This window comes from Thermobia domestica, chromosome 12 (genome assembly GCF_964235325.1).
Source record: "Thermobia domestica chromosome 12, izTheDome1.hap1.1, whole genome shotgun sequence".
NCBI lineage: Eukaryota > Metazoa > Arthropoda > Insecta > Zygentoma > Lepismatidae > Thermobia > Thermobia domestica.
Window position 1 is genome coordinate 59,272,503 of NC_137465.1, and position 13,559 is coordinate 59,286,061.

General features: G+C 33.8%; 1 protein-coding gene across 1 annotated transcript in view; it reads right to left on the bottom strand.

The window, feature by feature from the left end:
- Nucleotides 1-13,559, bottom strand: part of LOC145666471 (vascular endothelial growth factor receptor 1-like) — a 223,894-nt gene that overhangs the window by 41,842 nt on the left and 168,493 nt on the right. The window contains exons 17-19 of the mRNA XM_081733712.1: nt 12,255-12,405; nt 8,318-8,542; nt 4,258-4,408 (exon numbers count right to left, since the gene is read on the bottom strand). Of these exons, the coding sequence (XP_081589838.1) occupies nt 4,258-4,408; nt 8,318-8,542; nt 12,255-12,405 (527 nt within the window). The remainder of the gene's footprint in view (nt 1-4,257; nt 4,409-8,317; nt 8,543-12,254; nt 12,406-13,559) is intronic.

The window sequence follows — 13,559 nt, forward strand, 5'->3', positions numbered from 1 at the left end:
TTTTATTTCTTCAGTCCGGTTTTTACTATGAAAAACTAACAAATTATGGCTCCGTAGCTTCCTGCTTGGTAGTTATTCGACTATTATATCAGTTTTACCTTTTACTGCAGGTTTTCTCACTCCGTTTCAACGTTTTTGCTGGGAAGATCCAAATCTAGCTGTTGTCAACAAGATTTTCCGGCTTGGAATGGAATAATTGCGCCCTAATATCATAGCGTGGGTTTATCAGCCAATCAAAACTAAGCATTTTGGCGGTGGGGCTTTGAAACGAATAAAATTTGGTAAAATCTGGATCAAACTAGATTTTAGAAGGACCTAGGTATCTAAAAGAGAGGTGAAGGGTGGTCCTGAAAATTCTGTCGAATTTTAGATTGGTTATTTGATCTGGAAAGTTCCGTCCAATAGTGGATCTATATTTTCGGATAGCACTGACACCGTAAGAATTGTAATAATCCATATACACATCCATATACAAGACTTATAACTAATTTAAAATATAAATAAAGATATTGATTCCCAAAACTATCATTCCCAATGATTTTTTTTTTACAGTTTTTCCATGTTAATTTGAAATAGAATAATGAACAATATTACGAATTATATGAACAGCCAGAAATTTTTTTGTTAAACATCAAGTACAGTCGGTGCAAAAAATTTCGGGCACCCTCCTATTAAAAACATAATTTCATTAGACTGTAATGGCATATTACAACTTAACAATCACTTAAAACAATCATAGTTTTATGTCAAGTATTGATCAAAATTATTGCCTTTACTATACAGGGTTGTTATAAAGTCTTTGTTATAGAACAAAATCTTATAGTTTTTTTTTTAAAATAATGATATTGCAATGAAATAAATGTTAAGATCTTTATTGAGATTTACATTTTGTATCACCATCCATAGATACACCGCCGCCATCATCGCCACACCTCCAGCTGGGTTCCGTTGACATCCATACATTCCTGGAACCTCCGGCGAAATCCGTGAATACTATTTTGTCTGGCGTCATCAGAAATGTCACTGACCACTTCACTAATCTTAGCTTTCAGGTCCTGTAAGTCCTTTAGTTTTTCCGCATGCACCTGTGTCTTAATGTGATCCAATGACCAAAAATCACAGGGCCAAAGGGGTGGTTCAAATCGAGGCCAAGGGCCAAAGGGGTGGAGCCTCTGTGTGCAATCCACCTGCCAGATAGCTCACGGTCAAGGTAGTCCCTCATGACTTGCAAAATTTGGGGGCGGGCTCTGTCTTGCCGGTAGTGGCTGCAATCCTTGATTCCCAACCTAACCAATTCGGGCATCAGGAAATTTATAAGCATTTGAAGACATGTCTCCACCGTCACAGTGTTTTAGCCAAAGAAAAACGGGCCTATGAGGTGGTCCATTAATACGGCACACCTCACATTCACTTTCGGACTGTCTCTTTCGTGCGTTTCATATTCATGATGGCTTTCAGTTCCTCAGACAGGACAGTTGTGTCTGTTTACCCTCCCTGAAACATGGAAAGTCCCCTCATGTGAGAACATGAGTAACTGTAGAAGTTCCCTGTCATCATCCAGTCATTTCAGCATCAATTCACAGAATTTCAGTCTCGTGTCTTGATCTGTCAGTTCATGGATAAATTTAATCTTGTACGGTTTGACTTTCAAATGTTTACGCATTATCTTGTGCGTTGTTGACTGAGGGATACCCAACTCCAGCGACCACCGTGGAATCAATTTTCTTGGACTTCTCTCCAGGCTGTCGGCAACCCCTCGCACCGTGTTTGGGCTCACTGGGGGCTGACCACTTCTTTAAAGATTACAAACATTCCCGGTAGCCAGAAACTTGCTGTGCCAACTCGTTGTACTCCTGACATCAGGAGGTACTTTTTTGTACATTCATCTGAAGTTTCGTTGCACCAATACACCTGATTTCAGTTCTGGATACACACACACACTATGCTTTCTCTTGTACCGTCGCCATTTTAATGACCTTTGTTGTCACCAGTGTTGCTAACCTCATTGTGAAAGTGTTGCCAACCACAAATTTACAGATCATCGCACAATTTAAAATGTATTTCACTGCACTATCATTATTTTAAAGAAGTTATAAGCATTTGTTTTATAGCAAAGACTTTATAACAGCCCTGTAGTTGTCAAGTTAGGTGTTAAAGATGAAAGGTCTAAGTTTAGAAATGATTGCCAATTTATCGTAAATGATCTTGCACTGAAAATGTATTAATAAATTATCTATCAATAATAAAATTACAGTCATCACTCCAGCTTTTGACAACCGATGTAGCAGACACAGATGCCGTGAAACACATACAAAAGAAAACCACACATCTTGCATATACAAAGGTATCAGCAGAAACGCCAATTTCGGGAAGGTTCTTAATTTATATTTTTACATAACTGTTTTTCGCACCATGACGTGACTACTTTCTGCTTATTCTGCGGGTGGTGTCAGTGTCTAGTAAACCCGCTGGGAATGAGTGACTCAAACGGGTGGTCGCGTATTGACTCAGTATTAGATAACTGCGACTTATAAGCTCAGTATTAGATAACGGGACTTATAAGCCAACACACGGGTACCTTTATTATAGAAGAAGCTAAGTGCGGAGAAATGGGAAAGTCTGCTGCCCCAAAGACTGTGAAGGAAAACAAGATTCCCTTTACACTTTTAGTTCAAAAGATTTCTAAATATTGCAAGAAGCTTACTGTTTCCATAATTTTAAATTATAAAGACCGTTTACTAGCTTATATGAACGCCTCGTTTCTGATTTACACTTTATATTTCATTTATAATCTTCATAATAATAAATTCAAAAGTTCCAGCATTTCCGTAACATTGGTCACAAGAAATGGCTTCTGAACGAAACGGGATAGTTTATTTCATTGAAAAATTTTACCACTAAAAGTAATAGCGTAAACAGCATAAGTCATAAGCTAATCACAAGAGTAATAGTAATATGGATGTTAATTACTGCTGAGGATGTCCAAAATCAAGGTTTAGTAATGTTGAGCTCTTTTCCTTGTGGAAATGTGCTAAATTTTTCTCATATTTTGTTTACAGTGTAACAATGGTCTACTTATTATCATAGTAGCATCTCTTTCTATAAATTAAATTGTACAAAGTATTTTACACATTTGATTATTATTACTGCTAAATCCCTATCTTTGCTCCAGAATTGGAAGCAAAATAAGAATCGCAGATATAGGTAACAAATAGAAGGAAACATACTAATAATAGATTATCATGTTAATATTGATATTGGTGCTTCTCAGTATCCACTTGATGACATATATGATACAGAATATTAAATGAGAAGAAAAGTTCTACTGCTCGCTTAGTAATAGGATTTAAGCCTTATAGAACAGTACAAGACAAAAAGGAAGAAAAAAATATTATTATACAAGCATCATAACGAGCCAGTACCAAGATTTAAAAAATATATGGAGCATATCACCAAGAAATAATATAAAATGCTTGAAAAGATAAATACAAAACAAATGTGAAAAGCGATGCACAGCAAAACAAATCACCTACAAATACAAGTTTTAAGATTTTAATAACTCTTCTCGGGCTACCAGTCAGGTGAAAGTATTAACATCCGACGTTTCGAATGCAGAAATCGCATTCATCTTCAGGGCTTATAATGAAGAAACCGGAGACGTGAGCATGAGTATATATAGTGAATATTTGGAAGCAGAGCTATGAGCAATGAATGGAATAGCCCTATCTGGTCGGTAATTTTCAGGAATAAAAGCAGACATCAACGAAGCCATTTCTCGTAGCCACAACAACAGCCAATCAGGAGTCAGCATTACTCAGCCAATCAGAAGTCAGCATTTCCCTCAGCCAATCACAAGCCCCCATTCATGGCTTTGCCCTTAAATAGTCACTATATAAATATATACTCACGTCTCTGGTCTCTTCATTATGATCTCTGAAGATGAATGTGATGTCTGCATTTGAAATGCCGGGTGTTAATACTTTCACCTAGCTGATAGCCCGAGAAGAGTTACTAAAATCACGTCGCCAGGAAAAACCCAATTCTTTCTTAACTTTTAAGATTTAGAACTTCCTAGTACACAACATATTTGTTAATTTTGCCAACAAGAAATTATTTTCTAAAAATTTTAAAAATAAAAATTACTCTTTTTCTATCACATCATTTTAGTTTCAACTAATATTTCCATAATAGTTTCTCTTATAAAAAATTTTGAGCTGAAAAAAAATACCTAGTTCGAAGAAACAAGTTTGCACATACCCTTCTACAGAGTCAGAATTATCAAGACCAATACTGAAGTCTAAGCATCCGTTGGTAGCATTTCTTTGATCGACAAAATTTTCACGATGACGTAGAAGGTAACTTCGCAGATTTCCAAAACGACAATATTCTACAATCATCAGAAGTTCACCTGGAAAAAAAAATTATTAATAAATACTAATATCTTGGTATTTCTTTTCTTGTATTACCTCAAACTTTTTTATTTCTATTTTAAGTTTGCAAATTTAAGAAGTCTCTGTGTCATTTCCTTTTTATATACAGGGTGGGTCAAAAGTAGGTATACATCCCTGCATTGATCAACGGTTTATGGGTTTATTTGCATCGGTTCTTCTGAGCTTCAGATGTAAGTAAACGACATTAAGAACAAATAATAAAGAAACTAAGTCTACCTGATGGATAACAATAAGAAATTATATAAAATGCAATGAGCTGAACAGTGCGGTACTGTATACCTACTTTTGGGCCACCCAGCTCTTCCGTTTGAAGGGGTAGGTAGAGCTAGGTTGAGTAAATCAAAGTCCGGAATCGACTCCCACTACCGGTTTATTATAACAATTCTTTAATAAAACAACAATATTTACAGGAATACTACAATGCAACTTTCTCTAATGCGATGTAGAAAAAGGTATCCCAAGACTACTGCCTTGTGGTGTAGGAAATTCCAATGTTCCGAAGCAAGGAGTGAGGGGGTTAAGAGCCACAGAGCCCCGAAGCAGGCGAAGCAACTGAAGTTTGGACCGCACAGAGCTCCGAGCAACCTAAGCCAAGTGGAAGGGAAGCATAGAGTCCCGCAGCAGATTAGAGTTTTTGAGGTTGAGTTCTCTCCTAGAGCTCCAAGTAAGCTAGAGGAGGGGAGACCAATCACAGACTGGTGACTGTCCGACGAATCCTCTTCATTATATAGGCACTCCAGGCGACGGTGGGGTTGCTGCTCCCATATTGTCATGTGACTTGTAGGTGGTGGTGCTGGTCCTCGTCTGCTTATTTTATTAATCCAACGTGAGGTGTAGTACCCAATCGCAAATACATGTGGTTGATGTTCATAAACAAGAGCATGTCTGATTGTTTATAAACACAAGCACGTGGTACATTTACAATATGCTGTAATTAAAGCATGAACTTTAGGCATTGTTAACAAATCCAAACGAAATGAGAAATAATTTAAATTAGTAACTAATAGCTTAGATTATTTCGTTAAGTTAGAAAATTTAAAGATTAATTAACATTAACATTTTTCGTGGCCATTATTTCTATTTTACTTAAAACCTAAAGTTTATTTATCCTATCCTTCACTATCATATTCTGCCTAATTTTACTTTACCTGAACCTAACATTTGATAAACAGACACAATCACTGAATTACGTTGTGTTCCACTTCTCTTAGGCGTTTGTTAATAAGTTTGATAATTTCACAGTAGCAACTACAATATCATGACTATTAGATAAGAATAATGTTTATTTTAAATTGAAGAAATTACATTTCTATTATTATCTTCAATTTTCTTTCTTTTAGTGGACATACTTTAAAGACGAGAATATTATTTAGTTGAAGTTATCAATTTATATAAATATATCGAATGTTTGTAGGATGTATAGAATTCTTTTTGATTGTTGAAGTCTCTGATCATTTAAATATCTCAAATGACGCTCGTTCGATATGACAGGAGAAATTTAGGAACAGCATAAGTCAGAACAGCTTTTGAAATTTTCCAATTAGAGGATATACGAAGAGAAAGAAAGACAGAAAGAAAATTACAATACTACATATAAAATTCCAAATGTACAGACGAATACATACACAAAATTAAACAGAAAGAGTATAGCTAAATTATAAAATAGTAATGTAATAATACAAAGATATTTACAAAATAAAAAAGAAACAAGAATTTTAGGAATGATCCAAAAAATGAATCAAAAGATTGCATTCTTGGCCATTGCATCAGGAGCCACGAAATTTTTGAACGGCCCCTAAATTGAATTTTCGTATTTTCTACGGAATAAGTACATCATACTGAGTTAAATGATAGTTTGGGTTTGGTTACACTGTATGTAGTTCTCCAGATATAAGGCATACGAGAAAATTTTTGATTGAAGTATATTGGATCCTTTGATCCAAAAAGAGAAAAAAGTTGAAATTAGTCAATGGAAATTGGCTAATTCCTAATTTGCTTATCTTTATATTGTATGTTTTGTGCTTATCTAAAAGAAATCGGAGTTCCTGTTTTCCATACTAATATATTTATCATACTCGGTATTTCAAGGGTGATAGGACTTCAGATTCCAGAAGTCTCATCTTCTAGTCCTGGGCAGTATAACTTATATACATTAATTTCAATATTCGGTTGCTTGCACGAGACAAAGCTGAAATAAGCAGATGTTTATGGGAGAGCCAGTTCCTCTAAGTTAACTAATTATTGACGTTACTTCTGTTAAATTATTTCAATTTGTTTATACAAAGATTGATTAAACTTAATAATTACTGTATTTACTTTGTGAAGTTTTCCATGAGAGGAGAATGAGGATATAAAGTGAATCAATTAAAATGATTTTTGAATGTTTAGTTTTGAATCTATTTCAAGAAACTGTAACTGTTTTCGTTATCGGAGCTATTGAAGCATTTTTCGAAACATCAGCAAAATGAATACAAAAGCTAATAAGATACGGATGAAATATCAAATATTATTTCAATTGATTCAACAATTACTTGTTGTGTAATGTATGGAAATAATTAATCTGCGCTTTGCCTTTACTTGTATCTGGAATAATATAGAATGAAAATAAATTGAGAAACAAAACTAATGGTCATTGAAACGAAAGATAACTAAGCCGTATATGGAAGTTAGAAAGTTGTAAAATAGAACATGTAACTAGTTTCTAGTAATATTACTAATAATACAAGCAGGAAACAAAAGTAAGAATATTAATGGCAAAATCAAAATTTAAAAAGAAGAAAAACGTATTTTGTTGACCCGCGAACTAAAAGTTAAGGATAAAAATCTTCTTTCCTGAGTTATTGCGCTAGTGTAACAGAAAATGGATATATCAAAAAGATTTGAAACGGCTAAAAGCACTCGAGTTCTAGATACTGAGAGGAATAAAAAAAAGAAGTGTTGGGGAAAATGGAGAAGGAAAAATATTAGGAAAGATGAGGAGTAGAAATTCATTAGATACGATTAATGTTATGAAAGCAAAAGAGAAGTAGATGAGAATATCGCAATAGATGTATTACATTAAGGAGGATAATTCTATACAATAACTAACTAATTTCCAGTAAAACACTATTGTATCTTGTAAATGTAATTATATTTACCATTGATAATTGTGACAAGCTACATGCATTTAACTTGAAAACAATAATCTTTACTTATAACAGTTTCGATATTATAGCAGCATCTAAATCTGATAAGAATATTACTATGTATGGATAATGTTACGCTTAAGGATTATTGTTTCTAAACTAAGTACATCTATCTTATCACAATTAGCAAAATCAAAAATAACAAATGAGTATGTGAATACATATTAGTATTTACATATGCAAAGTAGGTATTTTAAGGAGTAGAAATATAATCTTGGTTGAATAGATTATGAGTCTGTGGGAATAAAGTTGATGAGTGTTTTATATATTTATATATATATGGAGGATTGATGAAAGCGAATATCCTTTAGAAGTGAAGTAAAGTGTATTCGCTAGGGATTGTATGTTTACTATGAGGGCTGCGAGTAAATCCTGAAGTTAGAGAATAACGTGTGTGATGTGAGTTGTGAGTAAACCCTCAAGCTAGAGAATAATGTATATTAGGCGGGTTCCGACTAAATCCATTAAAGAGGATAATTAAGCCACTATGTGTTGTCTTCAGTGATATAATGCGAGTATTATCTTGTTTATTGGTTCGATTACAATATATCCTTAAGCAATATTATATTCCTTTAAGAAGATACCTTGATTTAGCCAAGATTTATAATTTTTAAACATTTAGTATTCATCTACAGAAACAAATAAAGATAAAATATAATCAAATAAATATTTTGAACTCACCTTGTCGAATATTAGTTGTACAAGCACCTAGAAGATTAACAACATTCAAATGTTTTCCTAAATGAATTAAAATTTTGAGTTCTATCATTAAGGCTTTTAGATGTGAAATTTCAGCGTGAGGTTTGGTCATCTTCACAGCAACCGTTGTAACTAGCTCTCCTTTCACAATTTGATGGGCTTCACCTTTCACTACGCGCCCAAATGCTCCACTGCCCAACTGCTTACCTAAAATTATGTGAAAATTAAAATAATAAATATTTTTCATATTGTTAAATCTTAATTAATCTTCAAGTTGTATTCTAAATTAGTAGCAGTAAACATACGGGAATATATCTATGTCGTTTAATTGGCAATGTACAAACTTTAAATATTAGATCACTTTCTTGTTGATCTAATGTTTCATAGAAGCGATTCTTCTGATTTACAAGACGCAGTTATATTGTCTCTTATCTGTATGAAACAAATGAATTGTTATTTTGAAATTAGTTTTATTTCTGTATTACGGGCTAACGTAAAAGTAAAAACACCTCTCACAATTTAAGCAAGCTTCTGCTGAGTAATATATGCAATAGTACTTAAATTCAATTAAAATTTAATACTTCTTGTTTTAATAACTATCTAATTTATCTATATAAAGGGTTTACAAAAATGTGTTACAATATTTTGGGAACAGATTCCTCACATCAAAATAAGAAAAAAAAGTACATATAAACCTGTACTTAAAAGTGGATAATTTCCGAGTTATAGAGTCCCAAAAATGTGAAACAAGAGAAATTTGAAAGTTCATAGCTCCACTACTATGGGACCTATGATAGTCGGGTCAAGACATTACTGAGAAACTAATATGTGAACTATTCAAATATCCGTGTTTAAGAATGCTCCAGTACTTGCACACCAATTTTTAGAGAGGTAGGTACAGAGTAATCAACTACTCCCAAACACCCTCACTAAAAATGATTCTTTATTGATTATGGACTCTTTATTTTGATTTGTGATTTGTGATTTTGTTTCTATTATTACTGTAATGCTCATTGCATGTTTTGAGTAAAAGTCATCAAGTAGTATATTCGTTGGCCTAACTAACTAAAAACTAACTCTATGGCCTATGGAACTCGGAGGTTCAATGCCACGTTCACAAAAGCTCTCCATTGGCTTCTATCCTTAGCGAACTGGATCCAGTTTCTACTTTGTATTCCTATTTCTGCGAGATCCATCTTAATATTGTCCTCCCATCTGCGCCTAAGTCTTCCTAATGGTTGTTTTCCGATTGGACTTCCAGTTAAAACTTTGAAAGCGTTCCTACTTTCTTCTATCCTGGCTACATGACCTGCCCACCTGAGCCTCCTAGATTTGATGACTCTAACTATGTTTGGTAAACAGTATAAATTATGTAGTTCCTCGTTATGAAGTTTCCGCCATTCCCCATTCCCGTTCCTCTTGGATTCGAATATTCGTTTTAGGATCTTGTTCTCAAACACTTTCAGTCTGCGTTCTTCCTTCAGAGTAATCGACCATGTTTCGCAACCATACAGCACAACAGGTATGATTATCGTTTTACATATTTTAACCTTTAAATTCCTTGACAGAATTCGCGATGAAAAAAGGTTTTGAACTGAATAATAACATGAATTCCCCTGCTTTTAGCCGACATTTAATTTCTTCGTGAATATGGTTTTGGTCTGCTAATATTGATCCTAGATATTTGAAACTACCCACTTTATCGAAATTATTGTTTGAGATTTTAACGCATCCATAATTTGCAGTATTACGGTCTCGAAGGACTTCCATATATTTAGTTTTCTCTGCATTTACTTCTGAACCCAAGTCCCTGCAAGCGTTTAATAAGACCTCTGCATTTCTTTCTATTGCTCTCCTATCATCTCCTATTAAATGTACATCAGCATACGCCATAACCTGGTGAATATCATTGAGCTCTAGACCCTGGTTGCTATCTTTGATTTTCCTTATAGCGTATTGCAGGACATAGTTGAATAATAACATCGACACCGTATCTCCTTGTTTCAGACCACTCTTAACCTAAAAGCTCGTGGACAAGAATTTTCTTAACCTGATTTTACTTTGGGATTCATTTAAACATGTCTTAATTAATCTAACTAACTCTTTCGGCATTCCAAATTCTGTAAGAATGTATATTCGTTGGCCTACTGTCCTGAAGTTAAGCTTTATACAGTTCACCTGGAAGAAAAACTGAAAAACGTTTCACTTCTAAATAATTAACATGCAGTGAACAACATTATAACCAGTGTGGTAATTGAAGGGGGGAAAGGGGAGAAATTCCCAGGCACCTTTGAGCACTTCCCCGGAAACTCGTTCCCTTTGTTTTTCCTTGGGAGGGAATTTCTCCCCTTGGTAATGATACCAAATCTTTATAGTTCATTGAGACGCTCTCACAGAGGGTACCCAAGCATCTTTATATGCTATGTATACATTAGAAAAACTGATTTTTCAAATCTTCTGTGAGAAAAATACTGTGAACTATGAAATTTTAATCTTTTTCATATTGTACAGGGGGTATTTTCCTGCGAGTAAAAGTTTCTTTTGGAATGCGTTCAGAAGTTAACACTTAGCCTGCAAGAGTACTTTTGTAGTGTATTTTAGGCTCACACCAACTTCCCCCCACTTCGAAGTGCTTCAATTTCCGCACTGATTATAACCATAATACATTACTTTCTTTTCACTATTTCTTCTTTCGTATCGATTTGTTCTAGAACATTGACTTATAAACGTTAGCAAGCCTTTATTTCGAAAGGATTATTTAACAATAATCGTTTATTATTCTATCTGCAAAATTGTGCTACATCTAACAGAAATTATTAACCAAAGTTCTTTGAAAGACTAAGATTTTGATGATAGAAACATGGTAGCGTATGTTGAGAGAGAAATTGGCCACAAATGTAGACTGACTATAATATTTGTGCTAAGTGCCAAAATGAAAATGTTGAGTAAAAAGCCATATTTTACTTTAGAACTGATGGCACATAGGCCTATGCGCATTCTTCTGACAATTATTTGAACCACTTTCACAGTGAATACTAAACAGCCCGATTTTAACTGAGCAGTGTTAGGCACATAGCCCACATTTGGACATTAAACCGAACTTTTCCATTTTTGGCACTTACCACGAATTTCATTTTCAGTCTACACTTATGAGTCAATAAATTTTATTAGACATCGTACTCAAAATCTCGATGTATATTAACATAAAAATTATACAAATAGATCCTGATTAGTGGTGATTTCCCTGACTACTCCAGATACATAGTAGAAAAGGAGTTTAAGATTAGCAAACATAGAAAAACTTACATATAAAGAGTTAGGAGATAGAGAAAGTAAAGAGAAAGTAAACGAATTGCAGTTATTGAAACCAAGAAATGAATATGATTTTTGTTTTCAGAAACAGAAATATTTCGTTATGTAAAATTATATAGTCATTACTTAAAGGCTTTAAAGGCAAAGATTCCATGCTATATTACGTGTTACCAGTATGTTTCAATATTTCTCCATCTTGAATGTTATCGAACTATATCTCTTTCCATTGGAAAGTTGAAAAGCAACAAAACGAAGTAAAATCTTTAGTTAAAAGTCTTATACTGCAACGACTACCACTTGTGATGCACAAAATTACTGCAATAAATGAGATCAACTAACTACTCTGGCTTGAGTGGTGAGAATTGTATCAATGAGATATTGAGAGCTTTTGTAAATTTCTCAGTTACCTTCTAGCTTCCTATATCTACATTCAACAGAGATTTAAGTCATTTTGTTCATTTAATATTGCTACTTCTTACTTTACGAAACAGTAGCAGTGAATGAAGTTTACGGAATATTCTTTATATCTAACTTTAAAAATAATAAAATAAATAAATAAATAAATAAAATAAAATAAAATGAAACTTGGATAATCGAGGCAACTCACCAAGTTTTAGTTTTTCTCTCGGAAATTCATAGTCTTTATTGTACGGCAAGAGGTCTGCATGCTCATCCAAAGGAAGATCTGGGCTAATGGTAAATGGATCTCCTTCTATAAAAATTTTCACGTCCTGCTCTGTTAGTGCACGCACCTTTCTCTGTTGTAACAAGCAAGATGTTTTGCATTAATATTGAGGAATGTCATTTCTTTGCTCCGCGTTAAATTGGAAATACAATATCGTATTGAACAAAGTAAGGCGACATATATAAATTTGGTACACAAATTTAAATAAAGAATGAAGTCTAATGTACTAGATTTTATTTACTAAGGCAGAAGAAGAATATTATATTTTTGAAACAGTAAATCTATTACGTAGTTAACTATATTAATTAAAATCATTCTACACGAGTACATTTTAATCTGAACCACACATTCTTAATATTAGAAATAGTAAGCTTTATAGAAATTTAAGGCAAATAACATAAAGATAATAAACACTTTATTTATTTTAACTTCCTCTACTCCAGGCTCTAATTGACTATTCTGTTTCCAAATAACATGATCAGTACAAATATATCTAATATAAATTTACTCTTTCTTGGTGTTTGTATAATAAATACGGTTATTTACATGTCCAGGACAGTTATATCAATATCTGACATTATTAAACCTAAAGTGAAAACAAATTACACATCTGCCTGTCGACTCTCACAGCAGTGAAACATCACGTAAGGCAGCCAATCGCAGTTAAATTGCTGCAATCTTTGGACAAACTATCATATCAAAATGTCCAGTACGGATCAGGCGCTGAGAGACACCCGCCTCACAATACCACAAGAACAAAAACGAATTCTTGGAGGGAACTCCTGACATATACAGCTAAGTTACTGGCTGTATAGTTAATAGCTGACTCAAGCATTATAACGTACGCACGTACGTGATTGATATGGAATGGGTTAATAAAAGCATAATGTTTGTTATACACGGATATATAGACATATAAATCGTCTTACTTAATTTTCTTATATCTCAGCACGTACTCACATTAATTTTATGAAAACACGTAGGCATATGCTTACAATTAATCATATATTTATTTTACTTGACTGTGATATTGATATCAAGTTATCTAACAGTAGTGAGCCTTTTGAGCACAAGATAGTGATAGTGTCCCAAATCTCAGGATATATGAGTCGCAGCTACTGAAGGCTAACGCCATTTGACAGCTGACAGTTGGCACTAGAAGATGTGCAGAAAGTGTTGGAAAAAAATCTTAGAATCTCATGTGTGTAGCATATTGTGTCATGGAGA